General features: G+C 41.3%; 1 protein-coding gene across 1 annotated transcript in view; it reads left to right on the top strand.

Annotated features, from left to right (window-relative positions):
- LOC136847306 (B-cell lymphoma/leukemia 11A-like) overlaps window positions 1-20,713 on the top strand; it is a 100,133-nt gene extending 79,420 nt beyond the window's left edge. The window contains exon 3 of the mRNA XM_067118861.1: window positions 17,301-20,713. Within this exon, the coding sequence (XP_066974962.1) occupies window positions 17,301-19,564 (2,264 nt within the window). The 3' untranslated portion in view covers window positions 19,565-20,713. The remainder of the gene's footprint in view (window positions 1-17,300) is intronic.
- The last annotated feature ends 572 nt before the right edge of the window (window positions 20,714-21,285 follow it).

Here is a 21,285-nt window from a genome sequence, read left to right as displayed (position 1 = left end):
CATGAAGCAGCGGTGGTTACGCAAGATGAAGAGTAATGAATTGTTAGTGTAACACAGGGAGATTATAAAAAACAGTGAGGTTCATTTAAAACATCGCGACGGCCTGTATAAACAAGTATGGAGAAAAAATTGCGTCTCTTTTTCATTCTATGGGATCGGGACAGGTGGCCGAGAAAGGGAGCCACACGCACACACACACATTCACACATTCACACGCGCGCGCGCACACACATACATACACACACACACACAGAGTTCAACACTTTTCTACTCACTCTAAAGGTATTGGTAATCGCTGCTAATCTAATGAACTCGAAGCGCAGGCGAAACTGAAGGTTGTTTGGGGAGGGGGTGGAAGGGGGATAATGGATAGGGGAGGGATAGAGTGTGAGAAATGGGGAGGGGTGGGGGCGTGGAGCCTGGGTCCAGGTTACAGCAGATAGTGAGGGCATTGTAGTGACATTGTCGTACGTTTGTAAAGATGTAGTGGTGAATAAATGATTCCTTCTTTACTGTGGTGAGAGAGAGAGAGAGAGAGAGAGAGAGAGAGAGAGAGAGAGAGAGAGAGAGAGGTTAAATGAAACCTCTTGCCTCTAACACCTAGATGCTTTATGCCTCTTGTCAGTCATCTTGGAGGTGGACAGAGCCAAGTAGAGGATGGGTACCGCCAAGATTTTGGGGCTGTACCTTGACCGTGAGCCCGTTGACCCGAGGGGTCTGATGGAAGAGCTTTTGAATGGCATGTCCTGTACTTTTGGAGAAAAGGAACACGAAGGAGAGAGAGAGAGAGAGAGAGAGAGAGAGAGAGAGAGAGAGAGAGAGAGAGAGAGAGAGAGAGAGAGAACAATTTAAAAATCTTTGGTAAATATCCTGGTTCTAGTCATGGCTGGTTAACTATCCTGAAATCATAATACTTCCCCATTTTTATTAATTGTTCAGCCTTATCCTTCCGTCGTATCAAAAATATTATTGAAACTAATCTTAATATGAAAAATTATCGTAGTGACCATCCAATACATTTAAGAGTAAAACCAGAACAATTATAATCTTTATGGCAGTGACCATTTGTAAACTACACCGACAAAGTATGTATTTATAACTTGACATTTTCGTATAAATGCCCATAAAATACACGACTGTAACTGTGCCAGGAAAACATACAATTATCTTGCAGCGACATAGGTGAATATAAGTACTTGGTATCTGTAATAACTACAGTGATGCGAATGCCTGTACGACTGTGTCAGGAAAACATATGAACCTGCAGTGACATAGGAGAATATAAGTACATGATATCTGTAATAATTAGTGATGCAAATTCCGCGATATTGACGCGCATTGAATACTGGAATGGTTATTGACCAGCTCAGGCGTGTCATAGCCACTCGATGTTGATATCTGCTGGAAAGGACACTCCACACGCAAACCTCGCTTTCCTGGACTCGTGTAATTGTTACTGATATATGATATGTTATAATGGTGACCAAGATTCGGACGGATCTCTTTAATGCGTTTTCGGAGACGTAATTATGCTAACGTTGGGTCTGAGTGATGTCGGAGTCAGAGCTGATTCTAATGGGTAATGGAAATAAATTGGGATGTTTAGATATATATATATATATATATATATATATATATATATATATATATATATATATATATATATATATATATATATATATATGTATATATATATATATATATATATATATATATATATATATATATATATATATATATATATATATATATATATACATAATAATAATAATAATAATAATAATAATAATAATAATAATAATAATAATAAGTCGAAGTAATATCAGTCAATTCTTCGCAAAATTATTCCCCGTTATGGACCGAGATGGAAAGTCGGAGGAGGAAATTGCATAAGGAAAGAGAGACGGGATAGGAGGAGGAGGAGGAGGAGGAGGAGGAGGAGGAGGAGGAGGAGGAGGAGGAGGAGGAGGAGGAGGAGGAGGAGAAGGAAGATGAGGCCAAGGAAACCGGAGGAGAATAAGGAAGGAGACCGAGAAACTATACCCCAAGAGGATAGGTGCCCGCGGGTGTGTGACGAGCCTGGAAGGACCCGCTCGTCTGGAATATTACCTAAGCGACCCCTTCTGGAATCATCAAACGAAGCCTCTGCTCTGTGCCACACTCCAGCCCAAGTCTCGGGAACCATCAAACGATACACATGTCTCTCTCTCTCTCTCTCTCTCTCTCTCTCTCTCTCTCTCTCATTATAAGTAACTCTGTTGTATACTTTAAATTATAAAACATGATATATACATAAAATATATGCATATAATATATGTGTGTGTGTGTGTGTGTATTATACACACATATTTATATAATACACATATATATAACATATCATGTAATATAATTATATATACAGAGCTTTTTTCCCCATTTCTGTGGTCGATACAGTTCTCCTATTAGGTGCAATGTTATATATACTGTTGTGTAATACTATATATATATATATATATATATATATATATATATATATATATATATATATATATATATAAATATATATATATATATATTTGTGTATACATAACTATAAAATGTACATTATATATATATATATATATATATATATATATATATATATATATATATATATATATATATATATATATATATATATATAAAATATATACACTCAACGCAATTAGATAATTTCAGAAGGATCAGGAGCGTGGCGACGCTCCTGATCCCCTTTGCGAGCGTCCTCTGGAACAGCAACAGCCGGAGCGCTCCCTGGAGCGTGTCACGATATCTCCATTATGGGGCTACTGGAAATCATCCATCGCCACCTTAATAATAACTTTCTAAAATACTCAGTCGTGCTCTTTTTTTTTCTTTTTTTTCTTTTTTTTTCTGGACTCGGCGGAGTCAAGAGGCGAAGGGGTCGGTTATAAACAAAATTCATTCTCTCTCTCTCTCTCTCTCTCTCTCTCTCTCTCTCTCTGTGTGTGTCTTTTGAATAGTATTTCGTTCCTATTTCCCTTTAGTAAATTTATTCATTAAACACCTCTAGTGATGCTGATTTTGATCACTGCATATCGTAAACGCTGTTGAAAACTCTCTCTCTCTCTCTCTCTCTCTCTCTCTCTCTCTCTCTCTCTCTCTCTCTTCTGAATGTCTTTTCCATCCTATTTCCTTTTTTCAGTGTTATTATTTCGAAACCTCTAATGATGCTATTTTGATCACTGCATATCGAAAAAAATGTTGGAAATTCTCTCTCTCTCTCTCTCTCTCTCTCTCTCTCTCTCTCTCTCTCTCTCTCTCTCTCTCTCTCTCGTCTTTTTTGAGCGTCTTTCCCATCCTATTTCCTTTTATCAGTGTTATTAACTTAAAACCTCTAATGATGCTACTTTGATCACTGCATGTCGTAAAAATTGTTGGAAATGTAACGATGAACCGCCGCGCCAATTTTCATTTCTCTTAAGCCTAAGGTGTAATTACGCCCTTGCGGCCGGCTCTCGTCCTAGTGGCCATTATAATAATAATTCTTTTTTTTTTTTTTTCCTATTTTATTAACTTTCATGTCCGAGACGTCAGGGAAGAATTCCATGGACATGACCAGTGGTCCGTAGTTTGTGTCGAGAACGGGATAAAAAACTGCAGACGACGTTGTCTGGTTAGTGTTGAGAACAAGGGGCATCATAATCACGGCCTTTCAAATTGCCAGGTGCCTTGGCTACTGGTCGTTAGAGAGAGAGAGAGAGAGAGAGAGAGAGAGAGAGAGAGAGAGAGAGAGAGAGAGAGAGACCCGGTTGTTGGATCAGTCGTTGTTATTGTGGTTAGATGGACAGTTAGTGCCCCCTGACTTTGTTCGTTATCTCACTGACAGTTGGGTCGTTATCTCACTGACAGTTGGGTGGCTCTCATTCCTGTAGGTTGCTAATCAACTGCTATCTATCAGGTGTGCGGCGAATTCCTCACTGATATGTACGTGAGCAAAGCGTTGATCTATTTTGAATCGTAAAATGTCCTGTTTTCGATCGTCAAAGGATTCCGTCCCTGAGAATGCAGCAATCATGGAGGTGCCATTACCGAAAGCCTCCCAGCATTGATGTACAACGACTATTATCTTTAATTGATAATATAGTTTCATTTATTTTCATTTTAGAATTCCATCCAGAGGATCCACTCGTGGTCCCATACACGAAATCCTTCATACGGAAAGTGAATTCTTTTTAACGACTGGATCCATTTTCTTGTGACGATCTCAGTTCCTCGAGAATCACGAAAGTGACATTTTGATAACGGTGACATCCTGCTGCGTTGGCGGCAGCGGTGGTGGTGGTGGTGGTGGTGGTGTCATGAGAACGTTCGTACGTGCGTGAGTGTCCGTCGGGGACTGGCTTTCGACATCTGCCGCCCATCCGCCCATCTCACGTACGTCAGCCTCACATAATGGTGGGTTGTAGCATCTTCACTTCTTGAACCTCGCCGCCGCTCGTGATGACCATCACTTGGACAGAGAGAGAGAGAGAGAGAGAGAGAGAGAGAGAGAGAGGTGGGGAGGGTTACTACTTCTAGTAAAATGCATACAATCACGCGCGTGTAACAGTCGCATGTACAACTACCATATATATATATATATATATATATATATATATATATATATATATATATATATATATATATATATATATATACATATAAAAATAATCTTAACACAACACTAGGCCAACTAAAAACTTGAATCCTGCTGTCCTTCGTTAATAGGCCTTCATAAATATATCCTTCACTAATGTATCGTGAAGACGAATGATTGATGGTGCTTGGGATAGAAGCAGGAGGAGGCGGCTGAGGTATTTTCAGCGGGATGCCCTGAGTAGGGGCACAAGGCCTTGCCCTATACGACTGGTTATCATGTAGCCTCCCCAGGTAAACATACCGAATCCTTATCCTCAGGTAATGGGGGGAGGAGGAGGAGGAAGAAGAGGCAGAGACCTGGCACAGTGAGAGAGAGAGAGAGAGAGAGAGAGAGAGAGAGATTAAATGGGCATAGGCCTCTTCTTTTCCCATGCATCTAACATGGTGGGAAGTCAAGGCATGTGTACCTTTTTTGGTTACAGTTGTATTTTCGTTTTGTATGCATTCACGACATGGCATGAATTCCATGTAGTTTGGGAAATCTGCATATGTTGTTCTGCTGCTTTTTACTCTAATTTTATTCACGCCAGATTCTCTCAGCTGGACAACTAAAGGGTGAACCAAAACGCTGGACTCTGTCAAAAGAGTTCTCATCATAGCGAAGTCTTTGAACGTTTATTAGGAGCCCCTTAATTAGCTAGTAATCATTACTTTTTCCAGCAATGATCCAGAGATTCTGTGAAATTAGACGTTGTTATTTACCAACAGAAATATATTTCAGGCATTAATAACCACTGTCTTTGTAACGCTAGTCAAAGGCATTCCCGTTTTGGAGGCTCAGTTACCTGTGCACTTCTGAAAAAAAAAATTCCTTACACATGCCTGTACTTTGTCAGTCCAGTTGCTTTGATATATATATATATATATATATATATATATATATATATATATATATATATATATATATATATATATATATATATATATATATATATATATACACACACAAATATACCTACGTGGATAGCCACCTCATTATCCCCTTTGTCTAATCTAATCTTCGTGTCACGACTTGGGAAAGGTTTCTCTTGGTGACCTTTTGCATTCTTCATATTTTACAGTTTTCATTTTCATTTTTCCTTTGTGTACTGACGGTTTCATTCAGTTCTTTATGAAAAAAGAAATTTTGACCATTTACTCTACTCTACACTAAGCTGGCGCTCATTCGTATGTGGCTTTTTGATTAATATATCAGCTAGATGGTTTTAGTACTAGATGGTGTTAGTTGTGAGATTTCTTGGACACCAGAAAAGTTGAAATGCCCAGATCTGTTGGGATGAGGACTGTGGAACGGAGGCTGGAGATGAGCGGAGATTTATGGAAGTGAAAGCCCAGGGAAGACATGAATGGCGGATTCCCACAAGAGGCCCTTTGTGTCACATGGTGTTGGGAGCGATGATGATGATAATGTGATGGTGATGATGATGATAATGTAATGGTGATGATGATGATAATGTGATGGTGAAGATGATGATGATAATGTGATGATGATAATGATGATAATGTGATGGTGAAGATGATGGTGATAATGTGACGGTGATGATGATGATCTTGCGATGGTGATGATGATGATGATCTTGTGATGGTGATGATGGTGATGATTTTCAGGTATAATGAAGTCAAAGGAATGGGAGTTCGAAACTGCCCAGTCTCTCCACAGCGCACAAACAATTCAGGAACCCCCCCCTCCCCCTCATACGATCTAATGACTAGGTGGGTGACCTGTGTGTTTACACTAAAGCCCCACACCCTGTAATCACCACACCCACACCCACAGTTTTAACCCACGGCATCAGCCCACACCATTCGTTCGCTTTTGCTCGCATATGAATGAACGATTTTGAAATGTCTAAGTAAAAAATGCGCCGATGTTACTTCGGCGCAATCGAGTTTTCTGTACATCGTATAATCAAGGCCACCGAAGATAGATCTACCTTTCGGTGGTCTCGGTTAAATGCTGTATGAGCCGCGGTCCGTGAAACTTTAACCACGGCATGGTGGTGGCTTGGCCTATATCGTTGCCAGACGCACGGTTATAGCTAAATCTAACCTTAAATAAAATAAAAGCTACTGAGGGTAGAGGGCTGCAATTTGGTATGTTTGATGACTGGCCTCAGTAGTTTTCAAGATCTGAGGGCGGACAGAAAAAGTGCGGATTGAAAAAAGTGCGGACGGACAAACAAAGCCGGCACAATAGTTAACTTTTCAGAAAACTAAAACACGTGAAATTAGTTAAATTCAAAACTGTTACTTCATTACGACCCGACTAATTATGTAGCCACGTCTTCGCTCCCCAACTTACGGTTAACTTAGCGTAATTCGGGATAATGCAAAGCTAACTTATCCTATATGGGGATAATGCACCCAGAATGTCATCACCTGAGTTAACCTGTCAATTACTCGCAGATTGTCCCAGCAACGAAGTTACAATGGCCAATCCCATAAGTTGAATTGAATGAACCAAAATTTTTATTATTCTTGCATATTAGTCATTATGGGCATGTGAATAACTCTATGTTATTCTTTTTGTGATGCCCTGAGGGCAGAAGAGGGCCAGTAAGGGTGGGCAGCATAGGCCTACGAGTAATAGGAGGTCTAATCTCGCCCCTCTAATTTTGACCGCCGCCCACAAGGCTGGCATCAAAATGGCCAGCCCCCAAAAACAGGTGGGAAAGAGTGAGAACGAACGGAAAGTGATTGGAAATGAAAGGTTGATACAGCATTTCGATGAAGATGGAACAGAGATGGAAAATGAGGATGGAAGGGTTCGGTATCATAACGAGGAAAATGATGGGCTGATGGAGACACTTGAAGGAACCTGAATTAAAACATCACGATCGCAGATAGATAGACGCCATGACGTTACCAGATGTCATAGGGCAAGTTAAAAAGAAAAAAAAACGTATCTGTTCGCTCATTCATCAGAACTGACCTCTCTCTCTCTCTCTCTCTCTCTCTCTCTCTCTCTCTCTCTCTCTCTCTCTCTCTCTCTCTCTCTCGTCTTTACGCCTCATTTTGACATTGATCAATGAGCATGAAGGCAAAAACATACATTGTGGCTGTAAGAGAGATTATTAGAATAGTCCACATTACTTAGGAAGACATATCTATCATCTCGTGGAAACAACTCTATTCTATAAGCATTCTGTATTTCTGTACGGCGATGGGGTTGATTTAATGCACATTATTATTATTATTATTATTATTATTATTATTATTATTATTATTATTATTATTATTATTATTATCATAACCTCAAGAAGGCTTCACACGCGATAGATGTATAACTTTCTTAACTGCATTCCTAGAAGGGGTCACGCTAAGATAACATTTGCCTTACCCTACTGACATACTCCGTATGATGAAAGGCCACATTATAACGGTGACACTGGGCAGTTATTGCAAAGGAATCGAACCTTATGGAGTAATTGATGCTGTTAGGGGGGGAATCACGTAGGGGCGATCATTGCATATTCGTGACTGGAAAGAAACGCCGTAAGTGATCTTCAAGCCTGCTTACAGAGCTGCCCTCTACGGTCACTGGTCTGACAAGAATGAATTTTCTTTTCATTTTTTTACACATTTTTCCATATTTTTTTTCTTCTCGCAAACGCTTGCCAAAGAGGAGCAATAATTAAAAAAAAGATATAAAGTGTGTTTACACATTTTTTCATATTTTTTTCTTCTCGCAAACGTTTGCCAACGAGAAGCAATAATTAAAAAAAAGGTATAGAGTGTGTTTGAGAAATCCACCGAAAGCAGATCTCGATGAAGATGTTGAGAAAATAGAGAAATTACAGAGAATAAAAAAAAAAACCGTCGTGTGTAAAAGAAGGAACGGAGAGAGTGACAGCTAGAGATATCAAATGGGGTAACATTGAAGTGGGGTTATGGGTGTTCATCATGTGGTCACGAGGTCAATTGGGGGGAGGTGTTGGGTGGGGTGGGAGGTTCTGGAGTTGGGGGAGAGGAGGGAGGGGGGAGTCTGGAGTTGGGGGAGAGGAGGGGTCTAGATGTATATACAGTATCTCGGGGTTAAGGGGCGGCGAGGAAGGAAGAAAAGAGAGCGTGTATGTGCGTGTTTGTCCGTACGGGTGAAAATCTTCGAGAAAAAATGATGGAGGAGGTTTTGAGCGACCATGTGAAAGGAAAACACACCCATAGGTATATTTTTTTTCCTGCCAAAGACAAAGGATCATTCACCGACTAACAAAGTAAACACAAGACCGTCGAAGTGACAGGGAGAGCGCAAAACGCAAACAAACATTCTTATGTAACATCAATCTTTGTAGAGAGAGAGAGAGAGAGAGAGAGAGACGGGCCTCAGCGAAGCACAACAAAAGGCCCCGCCGAAGACCTGACCACGGAATTCCCATTAAGACCAGAAGAAGGCCGACGGAGTCGTGGCAGCATCATGCGCTATGGACCTCTTGGAAGACCTTGGTGGGCCTGAGAGAGAGAGAGAGAGAGAGAGAGAGAGAGAGAGAGAGAGAGAGAGAGAGAGAGAGACTGGACTAAACTTACTACACCTTGACGCTATTTCTAATTCGGCCTCGACTGGAATCCCACACACAATCAAAAGCAACGCAACGCTTGAGACAGCACAACCGACTTTCCACAATTTACAACAAAGGCCTTCTTTCCCTTAAACATCCTCCCACGAAGAAGAAGAAAAAGAAGAAGAGGAGGAGGAGGAGGAGGAGGAGGAGGAGGAGGAAGGGAGGAGGGAGGGAGGGAGGGTCTTCGTATCGAAGAAGACCCATATGATGGTCTGAGCCAAAGCGATGATGTGGTCTGTCACTGTCTCTGGTAATGATTACTCGGCAGCACATGATTAATAAGGAGCGGAAGATCGACTTAGTGATTAGAATTGGGATTAATTCCATCATCTTGATGCTATGATCCCTGTCGCATGTGTTCTTGTTGTCCTTGCTGATGATGATGATGAGGAAGAGGCTGACGATAACTTTATTGTCAGTCGCTATATTGCTTTGGGTCGTTTGGATGTCATAAATTCCGCTGTTGGTTTCGAATCCCTTGAGTGCACAGCATATGGGAAGATACTTGGGGAGAAAGTAATTAAAGAACTATTAATCTTGAAATTCTACATCAAATCTCAATTATACAACTCATGGGAAGATTGTTTTGATACTAAATACTTGTTGAATATCGAATAAAGTGTAAAAATGTAATTAAAGAACTTAACCTTCAAAATCTACATCAATTTTCAATTATACAACTCGTGAGAAGTTTGTTTCGACGCTAAATACTTTCCAGACAGTCAACTGGGCGTTGGTTATCGCTGCTTTCAGCCCTGAACTTTCTCCTGGAATTTCTCTAATGGTGTATAAACTTTTATTTGGGTTGTACAAACAGGCATTAACATCACCTGCATGACAGCTAAAATTCATGGCTAATAACGAAGCAGTTTTAGGGAAATCAAAGCTTAAAAAGCTTCAGAGAGGTCGTACTAAGTAGGTAATAAGACTTCTCTCCTGAAAATATGGGCTAAATATGGTAGGATTCCCCCAATTTTCACGACACACAAAGGGATACGAGTAACTGCACTGAATAGCGTTATAGCCCTCAAAATAATATAGTCGGTCAGGACTCGATTTGGACAAAGAAAGAGAGAGAGAAAGAGAGAGAGAGAGAGAGAGAGAGAGAGAGAGAGAGAGAGAGAGAGAGAGAAATATCTCTGCAATGGGGTAATAGACAAAGGAAGAACTGACACCAAAAGGAGAATCACTGCAATGAACAGAGAGAGAGAGAGAGAGAGAGAGAGAGAGATGGGCGGCGTCATCCTGAAGCTCGACATTATATCGTGTCACCGATATTGTTCCGCCAACGCATCATTGCTCAGTCGCTCACTTTTATGGTTTCCGATCTCCTTTCCCGAGCCGCGGGAGTGCGATCTAATGTGCTTCTTATTATCGGCTGTGGCAGACTAGATTCCGGTGGCCATCCCCCATCCTGCCTTCATCCTTCGCTATTCTCTCTCTCTCTCTGTGTTCATTGCATTGATTCACCTTTTGGGTGTCAGTTCTTCTTCTGTCTATTACCCCATTGCAGAGACATTCTCTCTCTCTCTCTCTCTCTCTCTGTTCATTGCAATGATTCTCCTTTTGGGTGTCAATTCCTTCTCTAATACTACATTGCAGAGATATTCATTCTCTCTCTCTCTCTCTCTCTCTCTCTCTCTCTCTCTCTCTCTCTCTCTCTCTCTCTCTCTCTCCTTGTTCGTCGAGTCTGTCTTTTGATTTCGTGTGTATGGAATTACGTGGTTGACTGATTTGGTAATATCTTTAAATTGGCGTTGCAGCAGCTGTGGTCATCGACGCCAAAGGTAATTATTTTGATCTAAAAAGAAAACAAGTAAAAATGCGCCGAGAAACGGCGCAATCGAGTTTTCTGTACAGCGTATAATCAAGGCCACCGAAAATAGATCAGTGGTCTCGGTATAATGCTGTAGAGCCGCGGCCCATGAAACTTTAACCACGGTTAGGTGGTGGCCTGTGCTATATCGTTGCCAGACGCACGATTATGGCTAACTTTAACTTGAAATAAAATAAAAACCACTGAGGCTAGAGGGTTGCAGTCAGGTATGTTTGATGATTGAAGGGTGGATGATCAACATACCAATTTGCAGCCCTCTAGACTCAGAAGTTTTTAAGATCTGAGGGCGGACAGAAAAAGTGCGGACGGACAGACATAGCCGGCACAATAGTTTTCTTTTACAGAAGACTAATAGATACACTTTTAGTTATTACGAGACACTGCATTGTTTCTATGTACTTCTGGCAGTAGAAGGCGGTGTTCATTATTATTATTATTATTATTTGTTGTTGTATTTATTATTGAATAACTCGAAGAATTTATGCTGTGATGCTGTGCAACACGACCGCCGATCCAACTCTTACATATATATATACATTTTGGTTCCTGACGAAGGAACTCACGTTAGACAAGGCCCTTCTCCTTACTCAATTAATAAGGATTAAGACCACTTGCCCACCGCCTTGAATCTCATCCTTAAAGGATTCCCTCATCAAGACAAATGAAGGTCATCATGGCGTCTATTATTTACGTCAGCGTTACGAACTTTGAAGAAAGAGGTGAAACTCTCTCTCTCTCTCTCTCTCTCTCTCTCTCTCTCTCTCTCTCTCTCTCTCTCTCTCTCTCTCCTTGGTCGGCTATGGGTTCCCACTATTCTCTCTCTCAAGTCCGGACGCGCATTACCCGTTAATACGGACAAATAACGTACATTACTACGTCATGGCGTTCATACTACCCCTTTTTATTTGCGATTAGAGGTTACAATGACCTTATTTGGCAGTCATTTCGCTTTTGTTCACTAAAACGCCTTTATGACTCGTGACATTGCTGGCTTCTGTTTAGAGTTATAAGGGAAGATTAGTTGTGATGGAAAATAATAAAAAGATATTTTCAAGCTGAATAAAAGTCGGGGCACTCTGTGACCGCATTTGTTCGTGACCTTTTTGACCTTGATTGCCTGATTAGTAATTGCCGTGACGCATTTAATCCAAATACTCTTGATTCTTTTTAATAACAGTTTTTTTTTATATATATAAACGTGATTCTTTAACGGCTAAATTGTGTGACTTTTAAAATGCAAATCTCATAGGCCAGGCTTTTCAAACATTTTCCCCGAGATTTTCAATACAAATTAATATCTGAATGACCTAGATTCGTCGTAACACGTCAACTATCTTTTAGCTGCTTGTGTGTGTGTGTGTGTGTGTATGCCTGTATATATGTATGTGTGCGTGTGTGTTCATAATGAGTGAACATGTCAACCCTGGAACTCCAGCATGAGCAAAGTCAGTCATTCTAAAGGGGCTGGACATGTTTTGTGTGTGTTTTTTTTTTCTTAATCTTTAGCCAGTCGAGTCCTTGTGATCGTTCCAGCGAATCCGGACTGCTTTTCCTGCTTTCCCTCTTACTGCCTCTGCTGCTTTTGTTCAGATGTTTCTTCTTCTTCTTTCTTCTTCTTCTGCTTTAATAATTCGTCAACCCTTAGCATGCTTGTCAAACAGCCTCTCACTCTTTACTAGAAATGTTTCCAAACTGGTTATTAAACCTTGGAAATCATTTCAGTGCGTCGAACCTCAGAATATTTCAAAATCAAGTTCCGGTAGCCATTCAGATTTAGATCACTTTCCAACACTCTTATGCTTTTTGAAACTTGATAATAATCGGAGAAAAGAATAACGTTACCTTGTCTCTCATAACTAACCTATTTTTTTTTATTGTATACTTTTTCTCCGTTCCTCTTCTCTCATTTCTTTTGAAGATTATCGCGGCCGAATACATCCCAATTCTTCCGTCGTTCGTCCTACTATAGTTTTCATGTTCCGTGTCGGAGTGCGTCTCCCCTGATTGGTCGTTAATATTGCAGTCTTTTCTGAAAGGTCAGCAGCTGGAGCATCCCGTATGTTGTTTACATTTCATTTTGAGTGGTTGCGAGTAAGCAGGTATCATGGATGCTGTTTTTAGTTTTCTGTAAAAGAAAACTATTCTGCCCGCCCTCAGATCTTAAAAACTACTGAGGCTAGAGGGCTGCAAATTGGTATGATGATCATCCACCCTCCAGTCATCAAACGTACCATATTGCAGCCCTCTAGCCTCAGTAGTTTTCATTTTATTTAAGGTTAAAGTTAGCCATAATCATCTGGCAACGATAAAGGCCAGGCCACCACCGGCCCGTGGTTAAAGTTTCATGGGCCGCTGCTCAGACAGCATTATACCGAGACCACCGAAAGATAGATCTATTTTTGGTGGCCTTGATTATACGATGCACAGAAAACTCGATTGCGCCGAAGAAACTTCGGCATAATTTTAATACTTGATCTCTCCTTAGTTTTGTTTACTCTTCACTTCTGCATGGTCTTACGGGTTGATATATTGAATTTGTTAACATCTGGCGTTTTTACGCTTTCATAACCATAGGTAATTATTAGTAAGGTGGATCATTAATGTTACGGGAGGTAACATAACCCACAAGGGTATGAATCCTTTTTCGACTTACTCTAGTTATTGAGTTAGGAATGGAAAATATTTTGTTACGTTACAGCCCAGGTAACGTATATGCCACAACAGTTCGAAAAATGAGGCACCAAAACGAGCTGAATAAAAGTCAAATTCAATTGAGATTCCCCCATTCTCTCTCTCTCTCTCTCTCTCTCTCTCTCTCTCTCTCTCTCTCTCTCTCTCTCTCTCTCTCTCTCTCTCTCTCTCTTCAGTCAGAGACCACCGAGACAAAATACAAGAAAAAAATTATTGGAAATCCAGTTTCAATATATTACCAACATTGCAAACAGATGAAAAAAAAAAGAGAGCAAAACATTGCTTTCAGAACCAGACCAAGCAAAGGGCTACCAAAGGCCTTTGGTAAGTCGATTGGCATGCCATCCTCTATACTGAAAAATATCCTCATTTTTTTCCAGCGCGAAAATGGAAATCTAGTATCCCTCATCCCTCAAGGGTTTAGTTCCTATATCTATTTGTCAAAAGTGCAAGAAAGCGCTCCCGTCACCGCCAATTGCTTTATTTTGTTGGCTGTAGGAATCTCCATGAAGAATGTACAGTCCGTGGCTGCCGTTTGCTTCAGTTCCATCTCGGTGTAAAAAATCTATCACTTTTCAACTGCAACTTTTTCTAGGATACGGTCTACTTATATTCGTGTTTATCACCCCAACACCCACTGACTCGTTCCTGAAGAGTCCTACTTGGGCGATCGTTCGTTCGTCGTAGCGCCTTCTAGTCCGGCACACCTGAAGCCTCCTGAACGTCATATAGCGCCTTCTAACCTGGCGCACCTCTGAAGCCTCCTGAACGAGCCATGTGTGTTGTTTCGTTGTTAAAGGTAATAGTTTTTAAGGGGGACGGAGGCCGAGCTATGAGATTGTCCTGTGTGGCACAGATTGGCAGAAAATATGCGAGGTATGTTGGAAGGTATGTCCAATATCCACCCCTCAGGTCGGCTTCCTCTCACTTGTCTCCCCTCGGATATCGCTCAAAAATGAAGGGGAAAAAGCAAAATGAAGGGTGGGGGCGTTGGGGAGGGGAAGGTTAAGGGTAGGGGGGAAGGGGGTGTCCTGATGGAGATGTTATTACCCTACTTGACTGCCTTCCCCTACCCGTGACTCCCATCTCCCACCAATATAACCCCTCTAAGTATAGAGCTCTCTCTCTCTCTCTCTCTCTCTCTCTCTCTCTCTCTCTCTCTCTCTCTCTCTCTCTCAGTAACCAGGTATTCCATTCAAATCATCGATTGTTTTGCTGTATTGACATTTTTACATACAATTGTGTATTTAATCATGTTTGTAAACATAAGATTATGTAACTTATTTAAGCGCTTACACTTTAAGTATATAATGTAATAATTAAAAGCGTATGCAAATGTAGGCAGTCTATCATAAACGTAGATAAACCTTCATCGGCAAAATTGAAAAAATGACAATCACAACAAGACGACAATAATAATAATAATAATAATAATAATAATAATAATAATAATAATAATAATAATAATTAATAAATAAATCAGCACATATTCCTGCACTGAAGGAAACGCAAAATATTCCAACTTTGTTTACTGAATAGCTTGCCAAAAGATTTTATCGTGTAAAAAAGAAAAACTAAGCGAATAAATATGAGGCATATTTCCACCAAAAGATTTTCCTGTGAGTGTAGTTGTGCATATTTGGGGATGTGTGTTGATAAACCTGTGACAAAATATTAACACCCAATATATATATATATATATATATATATATATATATATATATATATATATATATATATATATATATATATATATATTTATATATTATATATATATTTATATTTATATATATATATATGCACACACACATTACCATATGCTTCTCATTATAAATACGCAAGTTGTAAGAAGAGAGAGAGAGAGAGAGAGAGAGAGAGAGAGAGAGAGAGAGAGAGATTGGCATCCGAACGCGGAAAAGACCTCCTGCAAGTTCAGCGTCCGTGTCGGGGCGGAGGACAGTGTTGCCAAAATCGTGGTCACTAGCTCATGCTCGGCTGACCTTGCATGGCATGTTCGTAGCGGCAAACCTATCCAACCTTTGGAAAGAGTCGCGTATGTAAGGGCAGAGAAAGCCCATCCTCCCTCCCCCCTCCTCTCTCTCTCTCTCTCTCTCTCTCTCACGGGAGGATGGTGTCTCGCGCTCATTGCATACCGACAGGTGTACATATCGTTGTGGAAATCGGAAATAAATTACGGTGAAATAGGTATATGTTACGCATGGTCTAATGCCCATTCCGCTTATCGTCTCTCTCTCTCTCTCTCTCTCTCTCTCTCTCTCTCTCTCTCTCTCTCTCATGCATTTATCATGCAGGCGTGGATAATCCCTTTTATAATATTGATTTAAATCAAAATCTACACGTGTCTTTACCCTTTTTTTGAGATTTTCAGAATAAAAAAAAAGGATTAGCAACAAAATTTATTATAGCCAAATTATATTTTTTATATAGTTATGGCGATTTTAAGAAACGAAAACTACAGAATCTCTTAAACAGTTTCTATACTAATTTACATAAAAGCATATTCAGTCCACTAATATTTTCGTAACAATCACTGCGCGGAAAGAAAGGCGGGCGATCCGAGATCTAAAAAAAGAAAAAAAAAAAAAAAAAAAAGCTCCGCAATTTACGAGTATATGATTTTCACAGGGAACAACACCGCACCCATCTCTTCTTACGCTCTCCTCCTCCTCTTCTCCCTTTTTCCTGAAAAGAAATAACAACATTTTTATGCATTATATCCTCCAGTGTAACTCTCAATATGTGTTACTTGATGCCGAATGGAAAGTTTCTCCAGAGTTTTGCTGTGGGGAACGAAGGACATCAAGCCATCGGGACCGCCTGCCTCCGAAACCTTTCGCTTGACTTCGTTACTCGGACTTGTCTCCTTCCTCTGCTTTCGCGAAACTCTTCCGTTTTCTAGCCCCGCGTTGTCTCCTTAACACTGCTTTATCCTCGTCCTTCGAAAATTATCGGCTCATTCGTATATGGGACGGATAGGTTGAGCGGCTTCAGTGCCGAAAGCGTAGCCAAGAACCCAGGGTTCGGGACTCGGTGATGCATTATGGCTGGTCAGTTGTATAAGTAGGTGGTGGAGGCCGCCGAAAATTGCATTGTCCTTTCATGCTAGAATTGTATCGACAGGAGGAGAGCGTCTCTAGAGGCTCTGGGAGAAGATTAGCCGAGGGGCGAATGTGACAGTTCTTTCCTCCATTCTTTTTTTTTCCTCTCTCTTTCTACATGATTTTTCTTAATTTTTTCAGAAATCTCATCTTTATACCTTATGAAGGGAGAAGTTTATCACGTTAATGAGTACTAATGGCTGTTATATTATATTAAAATTATTATTTATTTGTTCACAAGTTAGCTGTTATATTATATTATCATTATTTATTTGCTCACAAGTTAGGTACAAATTAATTATACACTGAAATATTCATAACATGAATTTTGTCAGATGTAAAACAGATTTCTAATAGCTGTGTGTTAATACTCAGTTCTGTTCGTAATATACTAAAACCTGCCCTCTCTTGCAGAACCTGCCCGGTACGTGTGTGGTACGTGTGGAGCAGTGCTCGGATCAGCGTGGTCACTGGTGCAACACGTTCAGTCCTCCCACGGCATCATCATATACCAAGAGGCCTCCGGTGCCTCGTCTTTCACGGCACCCACGACGCCACCAGGCCCACCAAGACCATCGCATTCTTCGCCTCTGGCTTCAGTCTCATCCACTGCAACGACCTCAACAGGCCCACACCCACCTCCTTTGCAACTGCTCGACCCATCCAAGGTTGACCTTACAAAGGTGGACATAACAAAGGTTGACCTTTCCAAAGTGGATCTCAGCAAAATTGTTCCTCCAGTAACTTCGGGTGCAACACCCTTGCCCCCTCACCCTCCAGTGACAACACCTTTGCTGGACCCATCTCATCCCTTCAACTTACTGCGTATGCCACTAGGGGATGCTCGTGCCCCCTTCCCACCTGGGCTTACACCACCTTTCGTAAGGCCTGGTCACGATTTTCGAATGGACCAGCTTTTACAAGAGGGTCTTCGTCTGAATCCTGCTTTGCTACCTCCACACTTTGAAAGGCCGCCCTTTCTTGACCCCGGGCTGGGTGCACCCCGCCATGCAGCGCCCACGCCCCTAACTTCAGGCGGTGATCCCAATCTCGATTTTTACTCGCAGAGACTTCGACAGCTCGCAGGAACCACAAGCCCCACAAGCTCCACTTCACCACGTAAACCTCTACCTACGCCCCCATTCTCTTCTCCAAATGCACCCACTCCCTCTTCTCTGGCACCTTCACAAACTCCCACTTCAAGCGACCCTGGACAAACTTCCTTAGATAAGAGATTCAAGTGTTCAACATGTAATAAGGGATTCAGGTGGGAGAGTAACTTGGCCATTCACCAAGTAATTCATACGGGAGAAAAGGAGATTCGTTGTCCTAAATGTGATGAAATGTTACCAACACCACAGCAGCTCCGGATACATATGAAAGCTCACAAGAAAAGCTCAAATACAGAGAGTGCATCTCCAGACTCATCACGCCCTCAGACAGAGGATGACAACGATGAGGAAGAAGATGAAGAAGAGGAAGAGGAAGAAGAAGAAATTGATGAAGAAGAAGAAAACCCATCAGTCTGTGAGAGTGCAGATGAAGAAGAAGATATAATTGAGGATGACATTTGCGATGACGAACCAGAGGACCTTTCAACAACTTCAAAAACAACCCCAGTTACCTCAGCACAAAGTGTTTCATCAAGTAACTGTGACAGCTACAAAGTTAGCAAAGCTGATCAGCAAAAGTCTGTTGTAGGTGAATTGATGGACAAATTTGGCCTGGCAAATATATCTGCATACAGCGAAGCTTACCACCAAGCTCTGAAAGAATCAGGCCGCATAGCTCACCATCACATTGGAAAGGATGGAGAAAAACTTCACACAAATGGGATTGAGAAGACCATAAAACTTAGGGAAGATTTAAGCAAGGGTCTTCTGGCTACACAACCTAATCTTGATCTCGCACATCAAACCCTACTTGGTGCATTTGATCATCCATATGATGCCCAGAAGCGATTAGTAGGAGCCCCAAGGGATGGCAGTCTTTACGCAGGTCTTTGGCTCCCAAGTTTAACTGGGTCAGGAACAACTCCCAGGGATTTATTCCCTGGACTTCCTACAACAGAAAACAACTTCTTGCACCGAAAACTTCTGAGCGACAGCTCTTTAAAAGCAACTGACACTCCTGTTAGTCTACCAAAGCCAGGTACAAGTTCTGCACCTGGAACTCCGCTCTCCTTAGCTCCACCAACAAAGAGAGAGGGCAAGAGGAATGATACCTGTGAATTTTGTGGAAAAGTGTTCAAAAATTGTTCAAATTTAACTGTTCATCGTCGATCGCATACAGGTGAAAAACCATACAAGTGTGACCTTTGCAGTTATGCTTGTGCCCAGAGTTCAAAGCTAACAAGGCACATGAAAACTCACGGCCGTCATGGCAAGGATGTGTACCGCTGCCGATTTTGCGATATGCCCTTCAGTGTTGCCTCAACTCTTGAAAAGCACATGAGAAAATGTGTTGTGAATCAAAATAAAAAAGGGTTGTTTCCTCCTTTAACTGCTGGAGGCCATGAAGGCCTTGATTACAAGGGCCTACATTTTACTCCCGTTATCAGTGACGACTCCTCCAAGTCTGGTAGCATATTCTCTCCTCACTTTAATGTTACTCCTGCTGCAAACCCCTCCAATGAGGACACAGGCGATTCATCTAACTTATCAGGCGTCGGATCTTGAGATTGGGCCCCCATTGTCACGCCCCAGCTGCCACCACCTGGGGCTCAGGGCCTCCCTCCTCCTGCACTGGGGTTTCCCAGGACGGCCACTCATCCATGGGTCTCCTCAGGCTGCCCTCCACCTCCGCTGTTGTTGAGAGGGGTATCCGGCCCTCTTGACCCAACAGTACCACCTTGGCCATCTTCCATGTCAATACATGGTCCTGGGACACCGCCACGAGCACCAGCGCCACCTACCTGACCCCCGGCAGATGCAGTGGCAGTAGCAGGGCGAGTGGTGTAGCCCTCACATTCCCACACCTCGCGTCATGTGACTTCCCAGTGAACAGTACCCCTCTTAAGCCCACAGGGTATGGGTACTCTGACATGCTAGTCCTGTGTGTTGTACGGTGGTGAGAGCAGCAGCAGCGGTAGCCACAAGGAGCAGCACGCGGACACTCGGCCCATTGTTCCTATTGATGTTATGTGTTGTGTATTGTATGTTGTCTTACCTTAACTGGTCACAAGAGTGGCAGAAGGGTGCCACATCCGAACTATAGTGCCACGTTAGAGCTACCAACAGCTGAGTTGTGATCCCCTGAGTTTGAGCAGAAAAAATAGCAGAAATAGACTTGAATATTTATTACCAACCAAATTATGTTTTCTCGGAAGGAGACCCATAAAAGTGTTACTGAACGTCAAGGGAAAATGTTAAGTTATTGATTTCTCCCCGAATGTATCTTTTTTTGCTCAACGCTCTTGTGATTTGACATAGGTCTTCCCTTACGCTATTTCTCTTTATTTTGTGTACTGGAAATAGAGACTGAGTGGGGAAAACATCTCCTTGATCTCCTTGTTAGTTCTGTTTTATCTATAAATTCAAAATGTTTTGAGGTTTAAGTTAACAGCAATGGAAAGTTTAGCCAGATTGTTAATTTATATTGGTTAGTCAGAAAGAAAAGTTTTTCAAGCTATTTGGTGCAAAGATGGCTACACCCTTTTACCTCAGGGACGTGAATTTTGTGCTTGCAGATGGTTGCTGCTGCAAAAAAAATGTTATAATAATCAAATGGTATCCAGTGTTTTGCTTCAAGATACATGAAGATTGCACAATAGTGAAAATGATTTTTTTAAGATTTGACGAGGAGAGCATAAAAATATAAAATAAAAATAACCTTTTTGTTCATTTTAGGAGTTGACTTGCTGAATTGTTACATTTGTTAAGTTCTCATCTTTTTTGCAATCTGTCTGTTTTCTAAGCTTACTTTGATTTTTCCTTATGCCAAGGATATGCTTGTTTTAATGAGAGAATAGGATTTTCTCTGAAGTGGAAACAAGGAAATTTTTCTCTTAAGTATATAGTCATTAGAGGCTAAAATCATAGATATAATGACTCGTTCTCTGGCGCGTCATAGATCTGACTCTGAACTTCATCAGTCAAAGACTGAACAAGGACAGTAAAATCATTACGAACGCACAAGCAGAGGTTTCCACCCAGTTCTCAAACGCCCTTTCCTTGCCAGTGATAAAGTTCCTTAAACAGTTATTATTACTATGATTATCTTGTAAATTATTGGTTCTTTCTTTGAGGGAAACCTGTTAATTTCAGCGTAATCAAAATCGGTACGTAAGGCTTGATTTGTAAGTTATTTCAGTTACCAAAGCGACCTTAAGTGTAGACGATGCTTATGACCTTCATATTTCAAACGTCCCATACTTCCTCAGGATTTGAAACCCCCCCCA

Source organism: Macrobrachium rosenbergii, chromosome 16, assembly GCF_040412425.1.
Source record: "Macrobrachium rosenbergii isolate ZJJX-2024 chromosome 16, ASM4041242v1, whole genome shotgun sequence".
Lineage (NCBI taxonomy): Eukaryota > Metazoa > Arthropoda > Malacostraca > Decapoda > Palaemonidae > Macrobrachium > Macrobrachium rosenbergii.
This window is presented reverse-complemented; position numbering and strand designations above follow the sequence as displayed.